The 23,926-nt window shown below is 33.1% G+C and overlaps 1 protein-coding gene and 1 long non-coding RNA gene across 3 annotated transcripts; both read right to left on the bottom strand.

Moving 5' to 3' along the window:
• Positions 1-7,601: 7,601 nt before the first annotated feature.
• Positions 7,602-9,474, bottom strand: LOC133800491 (uncharacterized). The gene is made up of 5 exons (XR_009876489.1): positions 9,037-9,474; positions 8,752-8,885; positions 8,512-8,577; positions 7,829-8,393; positions 7,602-7,736 (listed from the first exon to the last, which is right to left on the bottom strand). It is a non-coding gene; the product is annotated as an uncharacterized LOC133800491 (long non-coding RNA).
• A 7,195-nt stretch (positions 9,475-16,669) lies between these two features.
• LOC133801589 (uncharacterized) lies at positions 16,670-22,199 on the bottom strand. 2 transcript variants are annotated; one of them, XM_062239834.1, is made up of 6 exons: positions 20,597-22,193; positions 17,860-18,101; positions 17,565-17,780; positions 17,407-17,499; positions 17,220-17,324; positions 16,670-17,141 (listed from the first exon to the last, which is right to left on the bottom strand). In XM_062239834.1, the coding sequence occupies exons 1-6, from the start codon at positions 21,879-21,881 to the stop codon at positions 16,797-16,799; spliced, it is 2,286 nt and encodes a 761-aa protein (XP_062095818.1). In that variant the 5' UTR covers positions 21,882-22,193; the 3' UTR covers positions 16,670-16,796. The 2 variants fall into 2 exon arrangements, with proteins under 2 accessions (XP_062095818.1, XP_062095817.1); XM_062239833.1 differs by lacking the exons at positions 16,670-17,141; positions 17,220-17,324; positions 17,407-17,499; positions 17,565-17,780 and having other exon boundaries at positions 17,926-18,101; positions 19,572-22,199.
• Between the last annotated feature and the right edge of the window lie 1,727 nt (positions 22,200-23,926).

Here is a 23,926-nt window from a genome sequence, read left to right as displayed (position 1 = left end):
TTGGCAGGACCATTTTGGAACAATGAGAAGTGCCTTAATATAGAAGATGAGAAGAAGAAGAAGTGTTAGAGAAAATATATCTTCTTTTGTCACGCGTTCATCATCGAATTTGTACCACTGATCTGTGAGGGTTGGCCTAATAAAAGCGTATAGTAGTGTCCACCATGCACCCCACCACTATGAACCAAGACACTATGAAGTGTATAAAGGTTGCAGACACTAGTATCAGCATCAGGTGATAGATATTTTCCATTTTCTGTGTCAAGATCAAGTTGAAGAGGAAACTCATAGCGGTCATTGATCTTGACCATGGTGTCCCGCATAAAATCATATTATTCAAACCGCTTTAGTTGAAGTTGAAGTTGAAGGACAGGTGGGAAGTCAATAAATAAGACACCCTTCTTAGTATCCTGCAAACCATGTTGTTCAGCACGATATTTATTATCACCCTCAAGACGTTCAACTTCCACATACTTGTCAAAAGAGGCATAAAATGATTCCTTTCTTGTAGATTTGTATGCAGTCTACATTTATGCACTCTATGTAATTCATGTGATGACCCTCAAATAATTGTTGTACCCTGTTGAGTTCTGGCACATCATGTTGCATAAAAGAATCATATGTATCCCATCCGAAGGACTTGGTTAATTCTTTTGTGGCAACACTGCTGTCATTATATTGAAGCTTATATAATAAACTCTGTAGCGCAAGTGGGATGCTACCGGATGGCATATCATTCTCAGTAGCAAGTTGGCATGTGGTACACAATCTTTCTGAAATAAGGCACATGGTTAGGGGTGGCAATCTGGTTCACGACACGATTAAGGTAAACATGAACACGACACGTTTAATAATCGTGTCGTGTTCGTGTTTGAGTTTTTGACACGTTTAATAATCGTGTCATGTTCGTGTTTACTTTAATTGTGTCGTATCATAATCGTGTTGCCCCATTTAATAATTATATCGTGTCATAATCGTGCCAGACACGATAATACGAATACTTTACATAAGTTTTATGATTTTTTTCGTATAGTTATGATTAATCATGTCATAACCATGTTATCGTGTTCGTCTCGTGTTGACCCGTTTAATAATCGTATCGTGTTCGTATTTTTGACACGTTTAATAATCGTGTCGTGTTCGTATTTTTGACACGTTTAATAATCATGTTGTGTTCGTGTTTACCTTAATCGTGTCGTGTCATAATCATGTCGACACAAATCTGACACATTTACACGAATTGTCAGCCCTAAATATGGTACAATATCTGGAGCAGAGAATTCATGTAACAAGTTGCTCCCTGATTCATTCTTGAGTCCAACATAACCAGTTTCCTTTAGAATCATAAGACACCGGTAATCAAAAACCTTGCGGACAGCTACCTCGACTTCAACTAAACAAGTGTCATTCATTATTAGATACCCTCTACTAGGGTCATAAAGATCATTTAGAGGCATGAATGATGTGAAACCCCAGTGACTTTCACTTAGAGCCAATTGAGAGAGTGGCTCGCCAAATAGGTTTCGATGATCCATCCAAAATCAAAAATCAGGCTAACAGCTCATAATTGTTATTCTCAGCAACGTAAGCCCCAGCCTATAAAATATAGAGGAGTAGAACATTTGTCAGACATGCTATAGTCCATTACAATCAAACCTCCGATATTTTCTACTGTGAAGTTTTGGACATCCTATTAGATTATTGTGTAATACGTGTAAGAATATTGATTTACTAATAAGAACATCTCATCAATTTTTAGATAGAGCATCGTGATTCTTATCAGCTCTCTGCCAGAACTACAAGGTTTACAAAATCTGAAAGTTGCTTTTCATCATGCAACAAAAGATGAGGTGGTTATTCACAACATCAGATTACCAAAACAAAGCACTGTTGGAGATTTATCAACGTACTTAAAACAAAGGTAGAGTTGTCTCGTCCAGATGCAGAACTCAGACTGCTTGAGGTTTTCTACCACAAGATATACAAGATCTTTCCACACACTGAAAAGATCGAGAATATAAATGATCAATACTGGACCTTGCGAGCAGAGGAGATTCCGGAGGAAGAGAAAAACCTGGGTGCCGAGGGAGTTTAATATGAAGTTGTACTATTACGTACTTTTAGATTTCATTAGTTATTGTTGATAAATTTCTATGCCAAGAATTATGGCATTATGAAAATAACTTTTCTCTTTGATTTTATTCTTGTTTTTTAGTGTTTAGATGATATGTATTAGTCTTAGAAAGTTGTTTTGATGTATTTTGTCTCTATATCAAGTACAAGTGTATAGAGAAATGAAGATTTTAGAGAAAATTTATTCGCAAATATTTAACGAATATAAATACTTTATTAGTGGAAGTTTACAAAAACAGAGACAATTTGAACTTATTAATGTTTATAAACTTTATTTAACGAAGAACAAGACTGATGATTACTGCCAAAAGAATTTATAAACTTAATGTTTAGGCAAATCAGATATATATTGACGTTAAACAACCATTTTATTTATCCAAAAAAATAATTTAAAATGACAAGTTACAACCCAAAAAGTTTTAAATAATTTTGTTTAATCTTTTTTTTTTATTTTAAAAGTTTTTTAGATGTGTAATTTTTTTTTTAAATTGGAGTATTTAATGCTACATTTTAGATATATTGGGTATTTTCAGGTCAAAATAAAAATATTAGTATCATAATATTATATATAGAGTTCAAGAACTAAATGATACAACCAGAAAGTATACCCTTTAATTTATATGAAAAAATAGTGTACAAACCAACTTATTTTGTTTATTCAAATACAATCCAACACTAGAAATATCAGTCTTGTGAACACCATAAGAGTTGAAAAGATCAAATATATATGACCTTAACAGAAACCAGAAAGAAGAAAAGTGATGAATTGAATATGACTAAATTGAAATCAAAGGCATAACAAAGCTAAAAAGAGGCACACTGAGAGAGATTATTACATCTAATGTCCTGATATTTACAACTCCAAGAGAATGAGTATCTCTTCAGCTTTGGTGAAATCTTGAGATTGGTGGTATGGCTGCCATTTCCATCTTCTGATTCTTCTGCACAAAAGTACTCAGTTTGCAGTTGTTCCACTCGTTCTTTGAGAATTTTTTGGGTCAAATCTCCCATTCTTGATGAGAAGCTTTTAGTAGAGAGAGAGAGAGTTAGATTATGATTAGAGAAGTTTACAATGTAAGACAGATATTTATAATAATATAGAAGGTAGTTAGTTATGTTCGGTATTTTTTGTTAAAGGAAATTAGTATAATCTAGTTTTAACTATATTTTTATATCTAGTCAGAGTTCACATAGGAAATATACACAGCACTCAACTTTTTTCAAGTATTCTCTCTCTCTCTCTCTCTCTCAAGAAAAAAGAAGAACGAACTCTGAATCTTCTTCATTGAAAAAACTGAACGTGGGCTATAGTAGTACTACTTTTGGCAATGGATTCGGAGCTCGATATTGCAAGGAAGAACCTCATTAGGAGACTGCAAGAACTTGATCAGTTCAAACACAGCGGTTCAGTAAAAGAAGGTGAGATTGAAAAACTTCAAAAATTTATAAAGACTTTGGAAGGAATGGGAGAGTTAGACAACCTTCTGAGGTATCATAAAGATGGTCGAAAAGCTCGTTCGAATAAGAAGAAGAAGAAGAGTTTAAAAGAACTCAACCGCAAGGTGACTGATACTGAAACATTAAAGATTGATATAAAGACAAAAAATGAGAAGTTGGACAAGTGTGAAGAGAGGTTCCGCAAGTACAATATCCCAAAACGTTATCAAAACGGTCGCAAACAACCGCTGAAGGGTTACGTAGAAGCATTGCAGGAGTTCATGGAGATCACTTGGAGAAAAGAAGCCAAGAAGAATAGAGAGAAAGGGTATTGGTCTTTGACTGAATTGTTGAGAAAGATGGGCATCACAGAAGATGATGATGAAGAAGATGATTGCTACTATGTTTACGATTCAATCCAAGCTTCTCTTGAAAAAATTGGGACTGAAATCTCTGGCCTCTTCAGTGAGTACTTCTTCTTACTCATCGTAGCTTCCAATGCAAGTAATGAAATGGTGTCACGTAGTCTTGATGAGATTCTAACTGTGGTCGAATGCTTATCTCTGGAACCGGACAATGATGACTCTCTTGTTAACAACATGTTTGTTAAGGTTGTGCGTTTCTTCATCGATGCAATGGAGTTGGCAGGACCATTTTGGAACAATGGTGATGAGAAGAAGACAATCCTTGATCTGGATGAAGAAATGGAGGACGATGTTGTTCATCTTATCATCACGGAAATTCTGCGTTTGGAGGTGAGCTTTTGTAGTCCTGACTTCATCCCTATGATGCTTGTAAATGAAGTGCTTTTCTCAATGTCAGTGCATCTTGAATCTAATGTTTTCAAGAACAAATTTGAAAGACTTGAAGATAAGATAGATGAGTGGAAATCTCATATTGAATTTGCCCAAGAAGGTGATCAAGATCAAGATCAAGATTGTCCAGAGATGCAGTTTTTCAGGGAACTGTTGGAGACTGGGGTTGATGAAATATGCTCTGCTTATGAGGATAATTCATGGATCGTAGCAAATCTAGTGTCTAAGTAAGAAAGATTATGAAGTTGTATTATTACTTTCAGATTTCTATACCAAAAATATATGCATGCAGTTTGCTATTCTTTTGCTATTAGAGGACTTTGAACAAGTCTAATGTTTCAAATTCTTCATGTTTCATGTTTGAATTAGCGTAATGTTTCTTTGAAGATTCAATCAATAAAAAGATTCAAAAAGAGATTATTCTGTTCCAAAACCACACTGTCTTTAGTCATGAAAAGTTGCAGCAACCATTTTCCTTTTCTTAAAATTAAGTGAATATACTGATATTTGGTACTTTAAAATTGACCAAAATGATTTAGTAGTAGTACTGTAGTGATTTCTCTAAGTTGAACCTTTAATTTTCTTCCAAAATTACTACTAATCAACAATAATAGGAGAGAGCAGAGAATGATCACCAGTTTCATTCCATACAACTTGAATAAAAGGTATACAATACTAACAAACTCTTAGCATGACTAGTGAAGGTCAAATTTCCTTAATAAAATTCCCTACGCTTGTATCTTGATCATCTGGGATAGAAAACAACACTTCCATCTTCGGCTCATCCATTTTCAATCTTACAAAACTCAATTTGTTTTGAAAGAAATTTTTGAGAAAAGATCCCATCGATAGGTACACATCATTTGACAACATCATAGGCAAGTCTGGACAACAAAGAGAAACTTCAAGACGCAAAACTTCTTTGAGGATCATTCGTAGGACATCGAGTTCCATTTCGCTCATCGCCACAGCATCCTCTGCCCTATCCATCTTTGTCAGGCTCATTGTTCTCTCTGCAATGGAATTCTTCTCCACTCTTAGTTGTTTTAGTGGATCCTTGAAATCACCAAGATTCTGCATTACAAGTTTCCTATCACCCAAAATCACCACCAACATAAGAAAATCACTGATAATGTTAGAGATATCTATCCCAAGATCAATCACCACAGTCTTCATGGCCTCAAAGTTAATCTTTCTTTCTTTATGTTGTTGAGATTTATCAAGCTGTTGCAGGCACTCAATCAAACTATTTTCGCCTTTTCCTCTTCCTTTTTTGGCTTCTTTCTTCCAAATCTTCATAAAATCTTGTAAATTTTCCAAGAAATTCTTGAAAGATTCACACTCACCAAGATGTGGAATGTTGTACTTCAGGTGTTTCTTCTCAATAGGGCCGACCCGAGCAAATTCGGGGCGGTAGGCAAACAAAAAAATGAGACTTTTTCTTTTAAATTTTTTTTTTCAAAATTTAATATTAATACAATTTGATGCATATTTTTTTCACTGGAAATTTAATGCATGTTTTATGTTAATTCTAAACTATTACCTATAAAACTTAGATGGTCTTACAAGGAATATATCCTTTTTTAGCAAATTATTTTTATATAAATAGTAAATTTTGGAATTTGATACAAAATAATCTAATACTAACAATAAGAATTTTAAAATAGAGATAAACAATCTATTATAATTTAATCATCTTGTTTGTCATTTTCTTGTGTTCCATTTTCTTTCTTCTTTTGTTTTTCTCTTATTATTATTTTGATTATACTTTCCACACATTTATACATAGTTTTACATTAGTCATTTATTAGTATACATTAATCTTATTTAAAATGTTATATATATACATATATAGAATATATATATTGAAGATGAGGCTTTAGGCAACTGTCTCATCTGCCGAGGTCGGTCCTGCTCCTCAAAATCATCTGCTAATTCCTTAATTTTCGCTATGGATTTCATCAATTCATATGCATTCCTGTACTCTAGTGTTGCTTCTATTGAATCCTCAAGATTTCTGCCTTGTCTTGCTAACTTTGTCTAGCTTTGAACATCTTCTGACTTTCTCAGTTCTGATAACTTCTTGCGAATGCTTGATTGGGTGAATCTTCTTATATCTAAAACCAAGTCGATGAGTTCATGTTCCATTGCATCAACATCTTTCTTTGGCATCATTGTTGTTGAAAATTCGAAACACTATCTATCAACTTCTTGCTTTCTCTTTTGTGCTTCTTTCTTGGGAGAGAGACTTGTAGAGGGTTTAAGGCTTGGAATATAAAGAGAAAGGAAAAGCAGTTATTTCTGTTATGCCAAGTTGTGTGATTTGACTCATCTGGTAAACGACATGTCGTTAATGGCCACATGGCTTCTTTTATGACAAAACGACATGTCATTATTTTCTGTTTTCAGGAAAACGACATGTATTTGGCATTTTTTATATGTAAACTCTCTAATCTCCACCTTAATCAATTTTGTTACAAACAATTAAAGAATTTTTCTTTTCAGTTGTAGTTAAAGTACTGCAGATTTTGTTTTTGTTTAAGGCATGGAATTATGTTGTGCGAACGATATGTCGTCTATTAGAACTTCCATAACAAACGACATGTCATTTGTTCTATGAGATAAAGTGATTGACATGCCGTAATTTTCTTTTTTCAGGGAAACGACATGTCTCTGGCTTTGTTTATATGTAAACTCTCTCTCTCTCTACCTTAATCAATTCGTAGTTGAACTTTCTTTTCATTGTTTTAAAGAAGAGTTTCTCTTTTGAGTACAAAAATACAACTAGAATTAGCTAGACTAAACAAAATATACCAAAATAGAAATATCACAGATCAAATGAACAAAGATAAAAATAAATTAAGAGGGAAAACTGCAGAATAATAATAAAATTCAAGCAGAAGCAAATTTCTTGAAAAAATTAAACAAAATATAACTAATAATATATCAAAATATTTTCAAATCATAATTAATATTAAAAGTGCAATAAAAAATACTAATGGATCCGCCGGGTTAATTATCTTGTATCTCAGCAATCCACAAATCTCTATATATTTAAGTATTTATGCAGTTTTGAGTGGCCACTGATTTTCTAACACCATTAAAGTTGGCCTTGAAACTATATTCCAGGAAACATTGAGATCTCTTTGTTTAATTTAGCTAATGATGAAATGAAATATTAACAAATCTGCTTTTACACTATCAGGGTACATCATCAACCATTAATTTCGATCCATGCATAGCTAAGATAGTTTCCAATACAAAGATACTTGTAGTTGAAGGATAAAAGAAAGCATGCGAGCAAGCATACCGGAGTGGTTCCCTGGTTGCAGTCACAGCATCAGATGTCTCCTGCATAGAGAGACACTATGATGAATTCTAGTACTTTTCTTCTTTCATTTGCTTTTACATATGAAATTTTAGTCTAAGTCTTAGTTGCTCACTTTTTGTTGGATTAATTCGGTCAGGGAAATCGTTGGCAACTACTCAGACACCATATTTGCAAATAGTGATGAAGCTAGAGCTTTATGTGATTTTTCTTCAGAGGAAAGTCCGGTTGTAGCTGCAAGGTATCTAAGCCATTTATTACCCCTAGTCTCAGTCACCGATGGTGGACACTTGTGGTGCAGGCGATGCATATGTGTCTGGTGTTTTGTATAGTCTGCTACGAGGGATGTCGGACTTGAGAGGAATGTGTAGCCTGGCTGCTCGAATAGCTGCAACTATAGTTAAACAACAGGGTACTCGACTTAGGGTTCAAGATGCAGTCAAGTTGGCAGACATTACATCTTGGTAGTTTCAGTTCCAGTTCGACCAGTAATATTCAGTCAGATATTGGGTCAGATCATATATCTAGCTTATAGCAAGGTGCCTAAGATTCTATTTTATACCTGTGCACAAAGCCATCCAACCAAGCCTTTCGGCACATCATTGATAGTAGTTGATGTTTTCTTCGAATTTGAGGCTCCCCCATTTGCAGTAATGTTATCCTGAGATTTTGGCCTTGCACTGTATTATCATGTAAAGAAAGTAGATGTTATAAAAGGTTAGGAGTAAATTATAAGAAAATGGTCTTCAATAGTCCAGGAGATATAGACCAAGATGAGAAAATCTGTGGTTAAAGTACCTCACTATGGAAACAAGTATCTTACAGCTCTTCTCTTGTGCAAACCAATTACCATTACAGAGCAATCTAAAAAATGAAAAAAAAAAAAATAGATAGCTCAAATGATCAGGTGTGAGGTTCAAAACCCTTATCTACATAGTAAATGCCACAGCTTCTTGCTCCCCAATATAATCAAATTTATCAAAGACAACAATTTGTCATGGTTGAATTACCTTAAGAAAGAATTGTAAGTATCCTCACCTGAAAGTGAATTGTCATTTCATCAATCAATGCCAGTACATCATCGAGCAATTGGGCTCTGTAACTCTCTGATTTGTTATGGTGATGAGCTTAGTGGTCATGTAGGTTTCCCATGGGATGTCCCTTTTCAGAACCTTCAAGAAATCAACAAAAATATATACTTAGTATCATCATCACCAGACATTACTTTCATTTTTTGCGATTTAGGTTGAATTCGATTGGATAGAGTGAATGAGCTGCAATTGAAGATTGAAACAAAACAAACAGAAGAAGAAGAAGAAGAACCTGTTCAGTGGAGAGCTCGACATGGTCCATGGTCAGTTGAATCACTTACAGATGAATCGATCGGGAAATCAGATCAAATGCATTGAATTGAAACTCAAAAGCCCCAAAATCTTTATATCAAATGGCAAAATTGAAACCCCAAAACCCAAATTGGATTGGAATGAACGAAAATCTTCTGTCCCAAAAATTACTGTCTCCTCTTATTTTGTTTATATATTCATATATATATATATATATGTTTATATATACATATCGAAGAACCTTCATGGAAAGTATATCAAATTTTTGTTGGCATTAATGGCTTACTTCGATGCATTTAGAATTCGAAGTGTAAGTATATATAAATATATAACCATTTTCTTTTCATTTATGAGAGAATGGATCCAGTTTTATTCAGATCAAGCTTTACAAACTGCAGCCAACACCATGGAAGGAGTTCCAAGCTCACAAATAGACTTGAGCTTTTCTTCATCTGGGTGCCACCTTGTTAAAATAAAGTAATAGAGAAGAGACAGAAACGACATGTCGTTTGTTTTGTTGTAGAATATAATGTGTAAGACGAAACGACTTGCCGTTTGTTACAAAGTATTTATCTTATAATATAAAACGACATGTAGTTTCTTATAGAATACAAACTTATAAGATGAAACGACATGACGTTCAAAACATTGAATTATGTATAAATTCTGACCATAACAGAATTACCCACCTCCTCTTTCTCTTCTCTCTTTGAAACTTCTTTCAAGATTGACAATGTCGACTAAGAAATCTCTCAAGAGTATGGAAAATGAGATTAAGGACATGGTTTCAAAGCAAGTAAATTACATCAAAACCATCAGTGACAAGGTACAAGATGTTGAGTATTCCGAAGATGGCGACTTCGTGGAAGATATGATAAAACAAACTCTGCGTTTTATCGTTGAGCAAGAGGAGACTCTAAAAGCTACAAAGACAAAACGTTTCAATACTGAAGATGAGTTCAACAGTTCCAAGAAGATTCTCGAAAAGATGGCGAAAGAAGCAGAAGAAGTAGAGAAACGTTTGGATGAGTTTGAAGAGAATCTTCTCAAGTACAATGTCCCTTATCTTGATGCATGTAAAGATATGGAAGAATATGTACAAGACATGAGAGATTTCATGAAGGTTTGGAGAGAAGAAGCCGAAAAAGGTAGACTTAAATGCGCGAAGAGCTTGATAGAGTGGCTGCAACTTCTTGGTCAAGAAAGAAAGATTGTTTTTGAGAAAATCAGGGCTGTGGTGATCGATCTTGGGACAAAGATTTCTCTAAACCTCGTTGAGCTCTTCATGATTGTGGCGATTTCAGCAACCAATGAAGGCCTAATGCAGAAGCTTGATGATTTTTCGGTTATGCTCAAGTTCTTAAGTGTGGAAGAAAACTCCATTGTCATAGAGAGGTTCTTGGCTGTAGTGAAACTTATGGAGAGAACAATGAAGGTGACAGATGAGAATCAATGTAGCTCATCGAGGGCGAGTTCAGCAGAGAATTTGTTTGAGGATTGTCCACAAATGTATGTTACTCGCGATATCCTGAGAGAAATTTTGCGCCTTGAAGTTGCTCTTCAATGTCCAAGCTTGCCTATGGTGCTAACAGATGAGGTATATCTCTCTATGGGAAATCATCTCAAGATTGTGTTTGAAAAGAGACTGAAAAATGTTGGAATGAGTCTGAATGAAATGAAGAATGAAGAACTCATTATTCGAGTTCGAGATGAAGATCCAGAGACACTTTTTCCTTTGAGAGGAACATTGGAGGAAGAGACTAAAGAGATATGGAACAAACTAGCCTTTTAGTCTTAAGTTTCTCATTCTAGTAACTTTTAACTGTAGTATTCTTTGTAATAGTACCAATATCAGTACTTTATGAGAAATTGATTTGATTAGATACTGAGTTTCTGTTTCATTTTCCAGTGATTTTCTTCCATTAATAGTTTGACACTATTGTGTGTTTTTATTTCAACAAGATTTGCTTCTGCTTGAGTGTTATTTGAGTACTGGTTCAGTGATTTCCTTTTAGTTTATTTTAATCTTTTTGTTCTGATATTTCTATCTTGGTACCAATAGAGTAATTATTATTATAACCGGACAAAATAATATAAAGAAGGTAATTCATGGTGGCTTAATAATATTAATGAATTGGTTTCATTTTTATTTTTGAATTTTTGATTATCATCTTCTCCATATTGAATTAATACATGCTTAAGAAGGCTTTGTTTCTTTTGTTTAGATTTACAAACCAGTCATTTACTTAACTAAAAATAAAATTGAGTCTAACTTTTAAAAGTCCTTAGCTATTAATTTTAAATATTATATACATATATATATATATTTATATTTCTATTTCTTTAGTTAAGTTTTGATTTATAGTCGCAATATTGAGTAGGTTCTTGAGTACTCTTACTATAATGGAAGCTAATCACAGAATTATTGTAACAGAATTACCTAACTATTCATTCTCTTCTCTGAAACAACAAACATTATTCACAAACTCTTTCTTATTCTAATTCTAGATTGACACAGAAGTTTTACATGTTGAAGGAAGCCCTTTCTTAGAGGACTCAGTGAAGGAACTCCAGGCTAATAAGTCTAAAAATTCATAAAACTTAATAAAAAAGTTTCCTTTCACAAAACTATTCTCTAATTCATGAGAATTGGTCATTTGTCAAGAAGAAAAAAAAAAGTGATGTCAATGCACTACCATTTTTTTCATATACTGATCCGTACTATAAAAAGAATTGGTCAATGGAACATTATTACAAACACATGATTGTCATAAATTCTATTCCAACCGCTTAAGATTTGAAAATTGGTATGAATGAATGCATACACATTAGTGTTGCAATGTATGAGTAATCTTACATTAGAAGGCATATATAGATACAGACAAGTGACATGTCGTTTTCATATCAAAGATGAAACGACATTTAACTAATCACAACAGAAAGGACAGCTTTTCATTTCTATATAATTCCATGCATTAATTAAACCCTCTCTGAGACTTTCTCTGTCAAGAAAGAATCACAAAAGAGAACAAATGACATGTCGTTTGTTCTAAAGGATGCTACTAACGACATGTCGTTTATCATATGACTAAAAATCCCACAACTAACCATAACAGAAATAACTGTCATTTTTCAAGCAGTGAAAAATGACATTAGCAAGACGATTTCAGAGCTAAAAAACACCACGTCAAACATTTCCAAGAAGTTGGAAGAACGGGGAAACTCAGAAGATTTTGAAAGCTGGAAGTTATTAGCAAAGGAGTTCAACTCTCTTGAAGCTTCAAAACGAGAAGCAACACTGACTATGATGACAGAAACACCTGAAGTACAATATTCCATGTCTTGGTGAGTGTAGATCTTTCAAGAATTAACTGAAAAAATTTCAAGAGTTCATGAAGATTTGGAAGAAAGAAGCCGAAAAAAGAAGATTTGGAGGAAAAGGCGAAAAGAGTTTGATTGAGTGGCTGCAACAGCTTGATCAGCCTCAACATGAAGAAAGAAAGAGTACCTTTGAGGCCATGAAGAAGGTGATGATTGATCTTGGGACGAATATCTCTAACATTATCACTGATTTTCTTTTGTTTGCGGTGATTTTGGGTGTTGTGAGTTTGAAAATGAATGAGCTGAAGCTGCGAGTTTCCTTATCTATCCAGCATAATATTCAAGCTACAATCATATTGAATTCTGTTAAGGAAATAATGGTTGTTGAGGTTCAAAATTTATGGAAAAAAACTTGACCTTCAATACTCATGATAAGAGTTTTGTTTGTGTAAAAATTTCTCATTTTCTAGTACTGACTTTGAATATTGATCATTCTCTGCTCTCTATTAAGATTACCAAAGGGAATTATTCAATTTCTTTGGCTTAAATAATCTCGGAATGTATGTTGTTGTGCATCAGCAAATTTCTTCCATATCAAACGTAACAAAACAAAAATCCTTGACTTTAATATGTTTTACACCACTAATCTCTAATCTATATAGTATATAAAGCAAATTTTATCATGGTGTGCCAAAAAGAGGGAGTAATATAAAGAAACTACTATGTTGACTAATCCATATATTTATCAACCCTTGGTTAACAAAGGGTATATATGCTATCAGCAATCGCATTACTGATTACAGAATAGAATTTATAAGCTATCAATAATGAAAAGTAGTCAATTAACTTTGTTTTTGTTAAAAATTTAAAGCTAGAAGGCATGTATAGATTTATGGGGTAATTTTCATATCAAAGATGAAACTGACATGTCACAACAGAACTAATTTATTGTATAGATTGAAAATATGTATATAGAGTCCATTATTTAAGACCTTGCTACTAATCTCAAGACCATGATAAAATTGACTCAATGAAATAGATAACCACTAATAATTTAAGCACGAAACACATGAAGATTGTCAAAATTTCTAAAATAAAGTATTCTTGAAACATAACCAAAGTACCTCAGATAAAGTCAATCATAGTTTGGAGTAAAAAAAAAGTTGATCAATAACTTGGTTAAATCAACAATAGTCTTACTAAGGTCCTTAACATAGGATTATGTTCAGTCCATAACTCATGAACCCCAGCCTCCAACACTTTCCTTAAAAACTTCATCTCTGAAGAAAGTTGATCATGTTCCAATCGAATTGCATACTTGCACACATCTATTACATCTGCAACTTTTTCCAACTTGTCCTTGAAAACATTATCAAGATGCTTTGACATAGAGAAAAACACATCATTTATAAGCATCATAGGGAAGTCAGGGCTACAAAAACTCACCTCCAAACGCAGAACTTCTACGATGATATGATGAACTACATAGTCTTCTATTTCGTCACCCAGATAATACACTCGATTTTCACCTTCTTTAAGGCCCTTCTCATTGTCCCATAAGGGTCCTGCCATCTCCAACACCTCTACGAAGAATTCCATCATCAAAACAACATGGCCCGTAACAAGAGAGCCATGAAATTCCTCTTCCAAAGTTAAACATTCGAGTACAGATTTAAGCTCATAGAGACTAAGTGAGGCCATTTCGATACTTGCGCTGGAAGCAACGAGGAGCAAGAGGATGTAGTCAATGATGAAGCTAGAGATTTTAGTCCCAAGCTGACAAAGACAATTCTCAAGAGAAGTGAAAGCAATAAGGCCATCTTCATCATCTCTGATGTCGATCTTTCTCATCAACTCAATCAAACTCGAATACCCTTTATCTCTTTTCTTCTTGGCTTCTCTTCTCCAAGTGGTCTCCATGAACTCATGCAATCTTTCTACGTGAGGCTTCAGTGGCTGTTTGCGCTTGTTTTGATCATAGCGTTTTGGGATGTTGTACTTGCGGAACCTCTCTTCACACTCGTCCAAAGTCTCGTTCTGTGTATTTATGAAAGTCTCGAAAGAATCGAGATCAGCCAACACACGGTTGACTTCTTTGACATTCCTCTTCTTCTTGCTACTCGAAGAACTACTACTAGGTTTGACACCTTCGTCGTTCAATCTCAGAACCTTGTCGAACCAGACACCTTCCAAAACTCTACCCTTCTGTTGAAGTTGCTCGATCTCTCCATTTTTTACTGAACCACTGTGTTTGAACCGATCCAGTTCCTGCAGTCTCTTGAGGAGTTTCTTCCTCGAGTTATCGAGCTCCAAATAATCCATTGTGAAAAGAGGTTTGGATCTTTTGTGTTTGTTGAGATACAACACTTGAAATTATCCCACATCTATATATAGTTTTGTTTTTGTTGAGAGATAACACTTGAAATTATCCCACTTTTATAGCATTTTAAAATTTTTATACTTATATTATTATTATCAAAGATTCCGATTTCACAAATTATTAACAGTTATAAGATATTTAATTATAAATTCAAATTTTATTTAACCGTATAATTAATTAGGTTTATATTATCTATATCCCACTTTTTTCTCAATACCCATTTATTTTATTCTTTTTTATAAATGTGATGATATAATAATTTGTCACACCAAAAAAATTGATCGTATAGGTAGCGTTCGGTAACCATTAATAAATCATTTTTTTTATTTATTTGATTAAAAATATGAAAACAAAATCTAAAATTATGTTCGGTAATATTAATTGTATTTTCTATTTTTTTAAATTTTAATTAAAATTTTGAAAATTTCCAATACAGATTTTTTATACTTTCAAAAATATTACCGAACAGACCCAATATTAATTTACTTTAGTTTAGGGATATTTCATTTTCTGGCCTCTTTGATGACTATGGCTTTTAGTTATCAATTAATTCCTTCTTAAGATATTCAAATTATTGCAAGAAAAATTTTAACTGAAACAAATTAATTATTTTATAAAAACAAAAATATTATCAAACACGTTTTTATTTTATAAAAATAAAAAACATAAAACAAAAAATATATTTTATTTTTGAGTTTAAAAAATTTAAAAGCAGTAGTTAAAATAAACTAATTTGCTTATTCATCCAAGAATGTTTGACAGAGTTTAATGTTTAATTTATAATTTGATGTTTTCAAAGTTTATTATGATCGAGATAACAAATCAATTTTAGCAACATTTTTTTTTAACTATTTGTGTTTTCTTTAGTAATTATTTTACTCATTGTCATAATTACTTATTAGTTTATTTTTAAGGTTATAATATTTTTTTGGTTGTTTTATGGTTATTTTTTTTTTATATAAAACTTTCATCATTATAACTAGCCACCATGGTGTGGTATGTTGTTTATGGTGACTGTTTTTATTTTATTAATAATATTATCATTATTATTAATGTGTTATTTAACTGGAATGAAAGAATATTAATGAAGGGATATTTTATTTATGGTAAGGATTGGTTTTTTATTGTTACTAATATGCTTACTATTATTTTATGACTTTATACGGTTTGACTCATTTTTGCACTGTAAATAGAAAGCCCAATATATGATTTTATGATCTTATAGCAAAAAGTCCAATATATTATCATGGAACGAGAAAGTGGAAATTAGACTTGGTACTCATTTTAAATGATTCACTTTAATTTTTATTTACTATTTTTAACTTTTATATTAGTATCCAAATTTTCAATTATTGTATTTATTATACCTATTCAATTACATATATTTTTTTTCTCCTTAAACACGCTACAATTAAGATGCATTTCCAATTTAACTATAATATGACACATATAATACATATTACAATAACACTTAGAACCATGTGCTCAAATAAGAGTAATTTGGGAACACTACAAAAATCAGGGCCTATACCGAGAACAAATGTCCTCGGTATAAGCCGAAATGTCCTCGGTATATCTTATACCGAGACAATGTCCTCGGTATATCTTATACCGAGACAATGTCGTCGGTATAAAGTTGTCGGTACAGCCGCGTCGGTAAAAACAAAACGTCTACCGACGACATTCAAAATGTTCTCGGTATACGTTTTACCGAGGATAATGTCCTCGGTAGAAAGTGACAAATGTCCTCGGTACAACAAACCTCAATTTCTCATCGTACTGGTACATACCGACATCTTGGTGGTATATACCGAGGACAATGTCCTCGGTATAGACTTGTCCCCAATTTTTTTTTATATTTGTTATTCCCTTATTTATTTATTTATTTTGAATTAAATATAAGAAAATAGAATAAAATTAAAACACTTATATTAAAGATATAAAAAAAAACATAAGAGTGTATTCGTTGAATTAAAATAAAGACTTGTCTTAAACATGATAATGTAATAGTCAATTGTAATAAAATTCATACATAAGTCCTACTGAGTCGGTGCTCCAACATCAGGATCATCGGGTGGTGGTGGTGGGGCAGATTGAGATCCCGGGGTGATACAATGAGTCCGGACATGCTCCTCTAACTGTCGAAGACGCTCTCTCATCTCAGACAACTCTTCATCTCTAGTTTGTGAAGGACGAAAATCAAATGGAGTTCGGTCCCTTATGTTAAGGATACGTCCATATCCTTTCTGGTGGCCCCGTCGTTTTCCGAAGACATTTTGTACCAAAGATATGTCTTCATCTTCAGGCGCACTCGAAACTGGTGTGGAACTCTCAGTATCAGTTGCCTGTGTCTGCTGTGTGTCGCGGTATGCACGCAATTCCTCCTGTGATACAATGTATAATGTAATTAAAATTTTGAAACAATTAAAAATTTGAAAAATGTTTAAAAAAACTTAACGTACCCAAGTATTTTTTGCTGTCTCTGTCACCCACCCTGTGCCTGATTTATGGTGAGTATCCATCCAGCTATCCGGGATGGACTCAAGTTGCCCAGTCTCTAAATTGCGCTGTCACGTACATATATTTTTATAAAATTAATAATTAAACGTAAATAAGAAAAATAAACTAAAAAATAATTAATTAACTAACCTTTTTATAGCGTAAGGCTGGGATTGACTGAGAACCTCCATAGCTAAGCTCTTTCAATTTCTTTCTATTTTCCTTGTTGACCACAGAACGTTTCTGCAAAAAGTTATCGTTAGTAATATATTTAATTAAGATAGTTAAGTTTAGCAAGAAATTAATACCGTAATTTCTGGGCGACGGAAAAAATCAATTGCTTTTTGCCACTGCGTATCCGTGCAACCACCATAACGATTTTGTGGCCCATTAATCGTTAAGTGCTCTTTAATATCGTACTTCCAGTCAGAATACTTTTTAGCACACGAAGTATCAATGCCTCTCAAGATCCCAGGCATATGCCCTTCTCCATATCTAGTACGCCCAATATCAAACAAATCATCCTAATTTACAAACATTTATTAGTAAATATCATATATAACATAAAATAAGAATTAAGATAAAAATACATAAACTACTTACTTCCAAATGTGCAAGTATTCTTTCTTTCGAGGCATTTGGTACTTTTGACCATTGAGGACAGTCCGGATCTGTGTACTGTCGAACAAGTAATCCGAGCTCTCTTGAGAAATTTGAGCTGTACTCTCCGATCTCTTTATATGTTCTCCCCCGCACATCCCACTCGAGAGGGAGAGGACGCCCCAACTGTTCCCTCTTTTCCCGCGTGTTCAATCCCTTATGGCGTCCACGTTTACTTGGAGGCGCTATTGTATGCAAATTCAATATTTTAAAATTAATATGGATTAATTGTTAAATTTTAAGGAGTATATCAATGTGTAAAATATTACCTCGTTCACAATCAGCTGGGATATCTGCCGGTCCACGTGGAGGATCGCATCCTCCACCATCACCCCCGTGAGATTGAGCAATAACATCAGCCATATCTGTCAAATTAATCGATATTAAAATTACATTTATCAGTTAAAAATGACAATATAAAATTATTTATTGTTAAAAATAATTACTTCAACATATTATAAAATTACCACTTAATTATCACTATAATAATCTTCACTATCATCATCGGTTTCTATGTGTTCATCTTCCTCTTCATCATCTTCATATTCAACCTCCTCCTCCTCCTCCTCCACTTCCTCTTCCTCCTCCTCCTCTTCTTCTTCCATTTCCTCCTCCCTCTCCTCCTCAATTGCAACATTATCTATCTCAACAAATTGTAATGGAGCCCCCGTACGTTCAAAGCTGATTTGTGGCAACGGTCCAAGATCAACGAATAATTGGAAATTAGAGGAACTAGTGTCGTGCATAACATCTACTTCTACATCCTCCGCTTGTTCTTCAACTAGTGGGATGTCCCACACATTTCTGTGATGCACTTCTTGGACGACTTTCCAATGAGATTTATTTTTAAGGTCTTCAATGTAGAAAACTTGGTTAGCCTGAGTTGCTAAGATAAATTTATCATCTTTGAAGGCCTCCGAACTGGTTTTGATACTCGTTATGTTTTGCTCAAACTTTAATCCTGAAGACCGATTAGTGTCAAACCATTTGCACTTAAATAATACAACAGAACAACCAGAAAGATAAGACATCACTAAAACTTCTTCCAACTGGCCGTAATAAGTACTATTTTCGACACCCGCTACAGACACTCCACTATTTTGAGTTTTGCGATTCTTGTCCCTGTCATAACACAAAAATCTTACTCCATTTACAACACACCCAGGGTACGACGCAACACGAGTTGAAGAACCGTTTGCTAAAGAGATTAATTCTTCATCTACTTCCAAGGATCCTGTTTGTCGAAGATGATAAATCTTATTATAAAACCAATTAGGAAATTCCTCTCTATGTAATTGGTCTAGGTTTTCAACACCTCTAGTCTGTAAAATTTCCCTATGCTCTCTGCAAAAAAAAAAAACAACTAATTTAAGAGCTACTAATAAGAGTTATAATAAACATGCAATGAAATGATGAACTACTTTAATTACTTACCGAAGATATGGCAAGATCTCATTGCAGTTGTTTAGAATATACCAATCTGCTATTTTCTTCACTTCATCTTCCAAAATTGTCAATGATTTCTTACCAATTGGACGACCCTGAGATCGAAAGACCGACATCTTTTTAAGTGATGGACCAACATCTACATTTCGGTCTGGACGATTGAACTTTGTCTCAACACCTTTCAAGTACATGGAGCAAAATGTTAATGCCTCATCAACCACATATCCTTCTGCTATTGAGCCCTCTGGACGTGCTTTGTTACAGACATAATTCTTCAATTTTTTCATATACCTTTCAAAAGGATACATCCACCTCATGTGAACCGGTCCTCCAAGTATTGCTTCTTCCGGTAAATGTATTAGTAGATGGACCATGATATCGAAAAAAGCAGGTGGGAAAATATTCTCTAACTTGCAAACAATCTCAACAATTGAAGTTTGGACTTTTTCTAAATCTGAGACTTTTAGAGTTCTCGCACAAATGAGCTTGAAGAAAGTGCATAACTCAATAATAGTTGTACTCATTGATTTCTCTAGGAATGCATGCACACCAACTGGCAAAAGGCGTTGCATAATGATGTGACAATCATGCGATTTCAAACCAGTTATCTTATTGTCATTGTCAATCACATTTTTCCTTAGGTTAGATCCAAAACCATCTGGAAACTTCACTGATTTAAGAAATCGACAAAACTTTTGGCGATCTTCAACAGTGAAAGTGAATTTGGCCGCAGGCTTTTGTATCCGACCATTCAACTTCCTCAGCTGTAACTCTGGTCTCATCTTCATCTTCTCCAAGTCTACTCTGGCACTAACTGTGTCTTTGGTCTTATTCTCCAGCCCAACTATTGTGCCTACTAAACTGTCACACACATTTTTCTCAACATGCATAACATCTAGATTGTGTCGCAGCATTATGTTGGCCCAATATGGGAGCTCAAAAAATATACTTTTTTTCCGCCAACCAACTTGCTCTTTTGTACGCTTTCTTTTTTGGCCGCCATAACTGACATGCTTACCAGGAAGAGAATCAGGTATAAAACTCATTTGTGTGAACATTTCTTGCATGGTTAATGGCTGTGGTGGTAATCTCTTTTCAACGACACCATATGTCTTCTTGTCCCTTCTAATGACATGTCTGATTGGTAAAAAATGTCTATGACCATAAAAAGCAACCTTCTTTTGTAAACGAATAGATGGTGTTGCCACATTGCAAGTAGAGCAAGCATGATAACCTTGAGCAGTCCATCCAGAAAGGCTACTCCTTGCTGGGTAATCGTTTATAGTCCACATCAAAGCTGCCCGAAGAGTGAAGAAACTGCCATCGACTGCATCTCGAGTCTGTACACCAGTCACCCATAATTCTTTTAACTCATCAATCAATGGTCTTAAGAAAACATCAAAATCTTTTCCTGGCGAATGAGGTCCCGGAATTAATAAACTCAACATGAAATTAGTTTCTCTCATGCACAACCATGGTGGCAAGTTATATGTCGTCAACACTACTGGCCACATACTATAAGACAGACTCATATTACCAAAGGGATTGAATCCATCTGCAGCCAATCCAAGCCGCACATTCCTGGGTTCCATTGCAAATGTTGGATTATTTCGGTCAAAGTCCTTCCAAGCTTTCCCATCAGCAGGATGACGCAATACACCATCTTCTTTTATACGTTGCTCGTGATGCCATCTCATATGTTGAGCAATGTGCCTCGATGCATATTTTCGCATTAACCTAGGGGTTAAAGGAAAATAACGCATCACTTTATGAGGCACTTTCTTTCCCTTGGTGTTCTTGTCCACCCATCGATCCTCTCCACAAACAGGACATTTGCTTTTTCCAGCATGTTCTTTCCAAAACAGTGCGCAATCATGCTTGCAGACATGGATTGACTCGTAGCCCAATCCAAGTTTCCGCAACAACCTTTTCGCTGCATAGTGCGATTTTGGAAGCTTATTTGGGGCTGGAAATGCATCATGTAACAACTCCAGCATTCCATCAAATATTTTGTTGGGAATTTTTCCCAACACTTTGAAATGCATTAACTTCACTAGGAAATTCAATGAAGTGTAATTTTGACACCCGGGGAATAATGGAGCCTCGATCTCAGCAAACAAATCGTTATAATGTTGCCCACTCCTGTAGTCAGTTGTAGGTATCTCTTGACCGCGCTCATTCTCCGCTTGTTCGTCATTGTCATTTTGCATAAGATCAGTGAGAACATCCATCATCTCATCTTCATCATTTTGATCTATCCGAGCTCTCATTGGTATTATTTCATCCTCTCCATGCCAATGCCAATTGGTATATTTCCGTAGAAAACCATTTACAAAAAGATGATTTTCTAATACATCAATTGTCTGAAATTCAACGTTGACACACCTCCTACACGGACATTTCACCAATCCCCTTGAGTCAACGCACTGCCGGGCTCTCTGGAGAAAATCCATCACACCAGCCTCATACTCATCGGATAATCGATCTGTCAAATTAATCCAACTCTTGTCGATCGACATTGTATGAATGTAGCACTGCACGGAACACTAATCATCAAACTTACAATCAATTTGTGTGTGTCCTAATTCAGAGAGAGGCAAATGTAAGAGTCTTCAATGACTCACCCTCTCTAAACGGGTCTAAGGCTTCTTGTGATGAACACTAAAAAAATATAATATTATCACTATGTGATAATAATACTATTATATCTTTGGTAATAATTTCTTATTACCAAAGAAAAAAGCAAATATAATTAAATATGTTTTTTTAATGTCTTATGCTTTTTGAAGTTAATTATGTTGTTTTATGATATCTAACTATAATATATTTCAGTGTAAATATTATTAAACTTATTTAAATTTGACATATTAATTTAGTATTTATTAAATTACATATTTTACTTATGCTTTATTGAATAGTTTGATTAATTTAAACAAAATTTCTAAAATTTGTTTAAAATTTATTTAACTACTTTAGGATTAATTTTTATTTTTATTAAAATTTAGTTGCATAATGTTAATGTTAATTTTTTTTATTCTTAATTTTAAAATATATTATTTATATAAAAAACATAAATTATTCAAAAATTGAAAAAAAATATTAAAAAAAATACAGAAAAATTAAAAACAACTAACAAATAATATTAAAAACATATTTTTTTAATTTTAATTTTAATAATGATTAAAACTAACAAATATTAAATTTAATTTTTTTAATTTTAATTTTAATTTTAATAATGGTTTTCTAATAATATATTTGTTAATTTTATTTAATCAGAACTAACACATATTATTTTTTTACATATTAATTTAGTATTTATTAAATTACATATTTTACTTATGCTTTATTGAATAGTTTGATTAATTTAAAAAAAAATTCTAAGATTTGTTTAAAATTTATTTAACTACTTTAGGATTTAATTATTACTTAAATTATTTAATTAATGTTTATTTTTATTAAAATTTAGTTGCATAATGTTAATGTTAATTTTTTTAATCTTAATTTTAAAATAAATGATTTTACTTATCAATTCACTATTTATTAAATTAGAAATTTTATTGAGTACTTCTACTAATATTCACAATATCTCTAAATTTTACAATTCTATAAAAAATTCGGCAGCATAACGACTATATTTTCATCTATCCCAAAATTTAAAATCCTGCAAATAACACATAAAAAATATCCAGACCCAGATCATGCAGAGAGCATTACAAATTCATTTTAAATAACTATATAATTTATAATTATTAGTCTAAATTTTATTAATTATTCAATTTTCTAACCAAAATATTAAAATTCTACTAAAAATTAACAACAACAAATTAATCATCAATATTCATAAAATCTGAATTTTTACTACTAACATAAGCAAAAAAATTAAAATTGACAACAACAACATACTAACATTACCACCAAAATTTTCAAATTAACACTCAAATATTTAATATGTTTACTAATATGTTTAATACACATAAAATTCACCAAACACAACATAGAATTTATTTAAAAAAAATACTAATTAATCATTTAACAATTTTCTAATTCCTAATATCATTTTTACTAATACTTATTTTGAAAACCTAAAAATAAATACATTCTATCTAATATAATTATTTCAGATTTTTATTAAAATTAATATTATATTATTTATATAAAAAAACATAAATTATTCAAAAATTGAAAAAAAAATTAAAAAAATACAGAAAAATTAAAAAAAACTTACCAATGACTTCAATATCTTGCTAGCAATCCCTATAATCCAACAAAAACCGAATACCCAACCTTCAAACAAAAATTAGAAAATATCATTATACAATTTCATAAATATATATATATATATAAAATGAATAAATAAACCATACCTTCAACAAATACACAGAAATTCCTTCACCCTTGGCAATTTTGGGGCTTAAAACCGAGCTTTTATGGAGGAAAACGACTATAATCGGCGGAGGGAGGCGGAGGTTTCGGAGAAAACCCAGAGAAACCAGAGAGGAAGGAGAAGGGGCTTCGCGGCTGAGTGTGATATTTATAAACCCTATACCGAGAACATGTTCTCGGT

The sequence above is a fragment of the Humulus lupulus genome, chromosome 9 (genome assembly GCF_963169125.1).
Source record: "Humulus lupulus chromosome 9, drHumLupu1.1, whole genome shotgun sequence".
NCBI classification, from domain to species: domain Eukaryota; kingdom Viridiplantae; phylum Streptophyta; class Magnoliopsida; order Rosales; family Cannabaceae; genus Humulus; species Humulus lupulus.
This window is presented reverse-complemented; position numbering and strand designations above follow the sequence as displayed.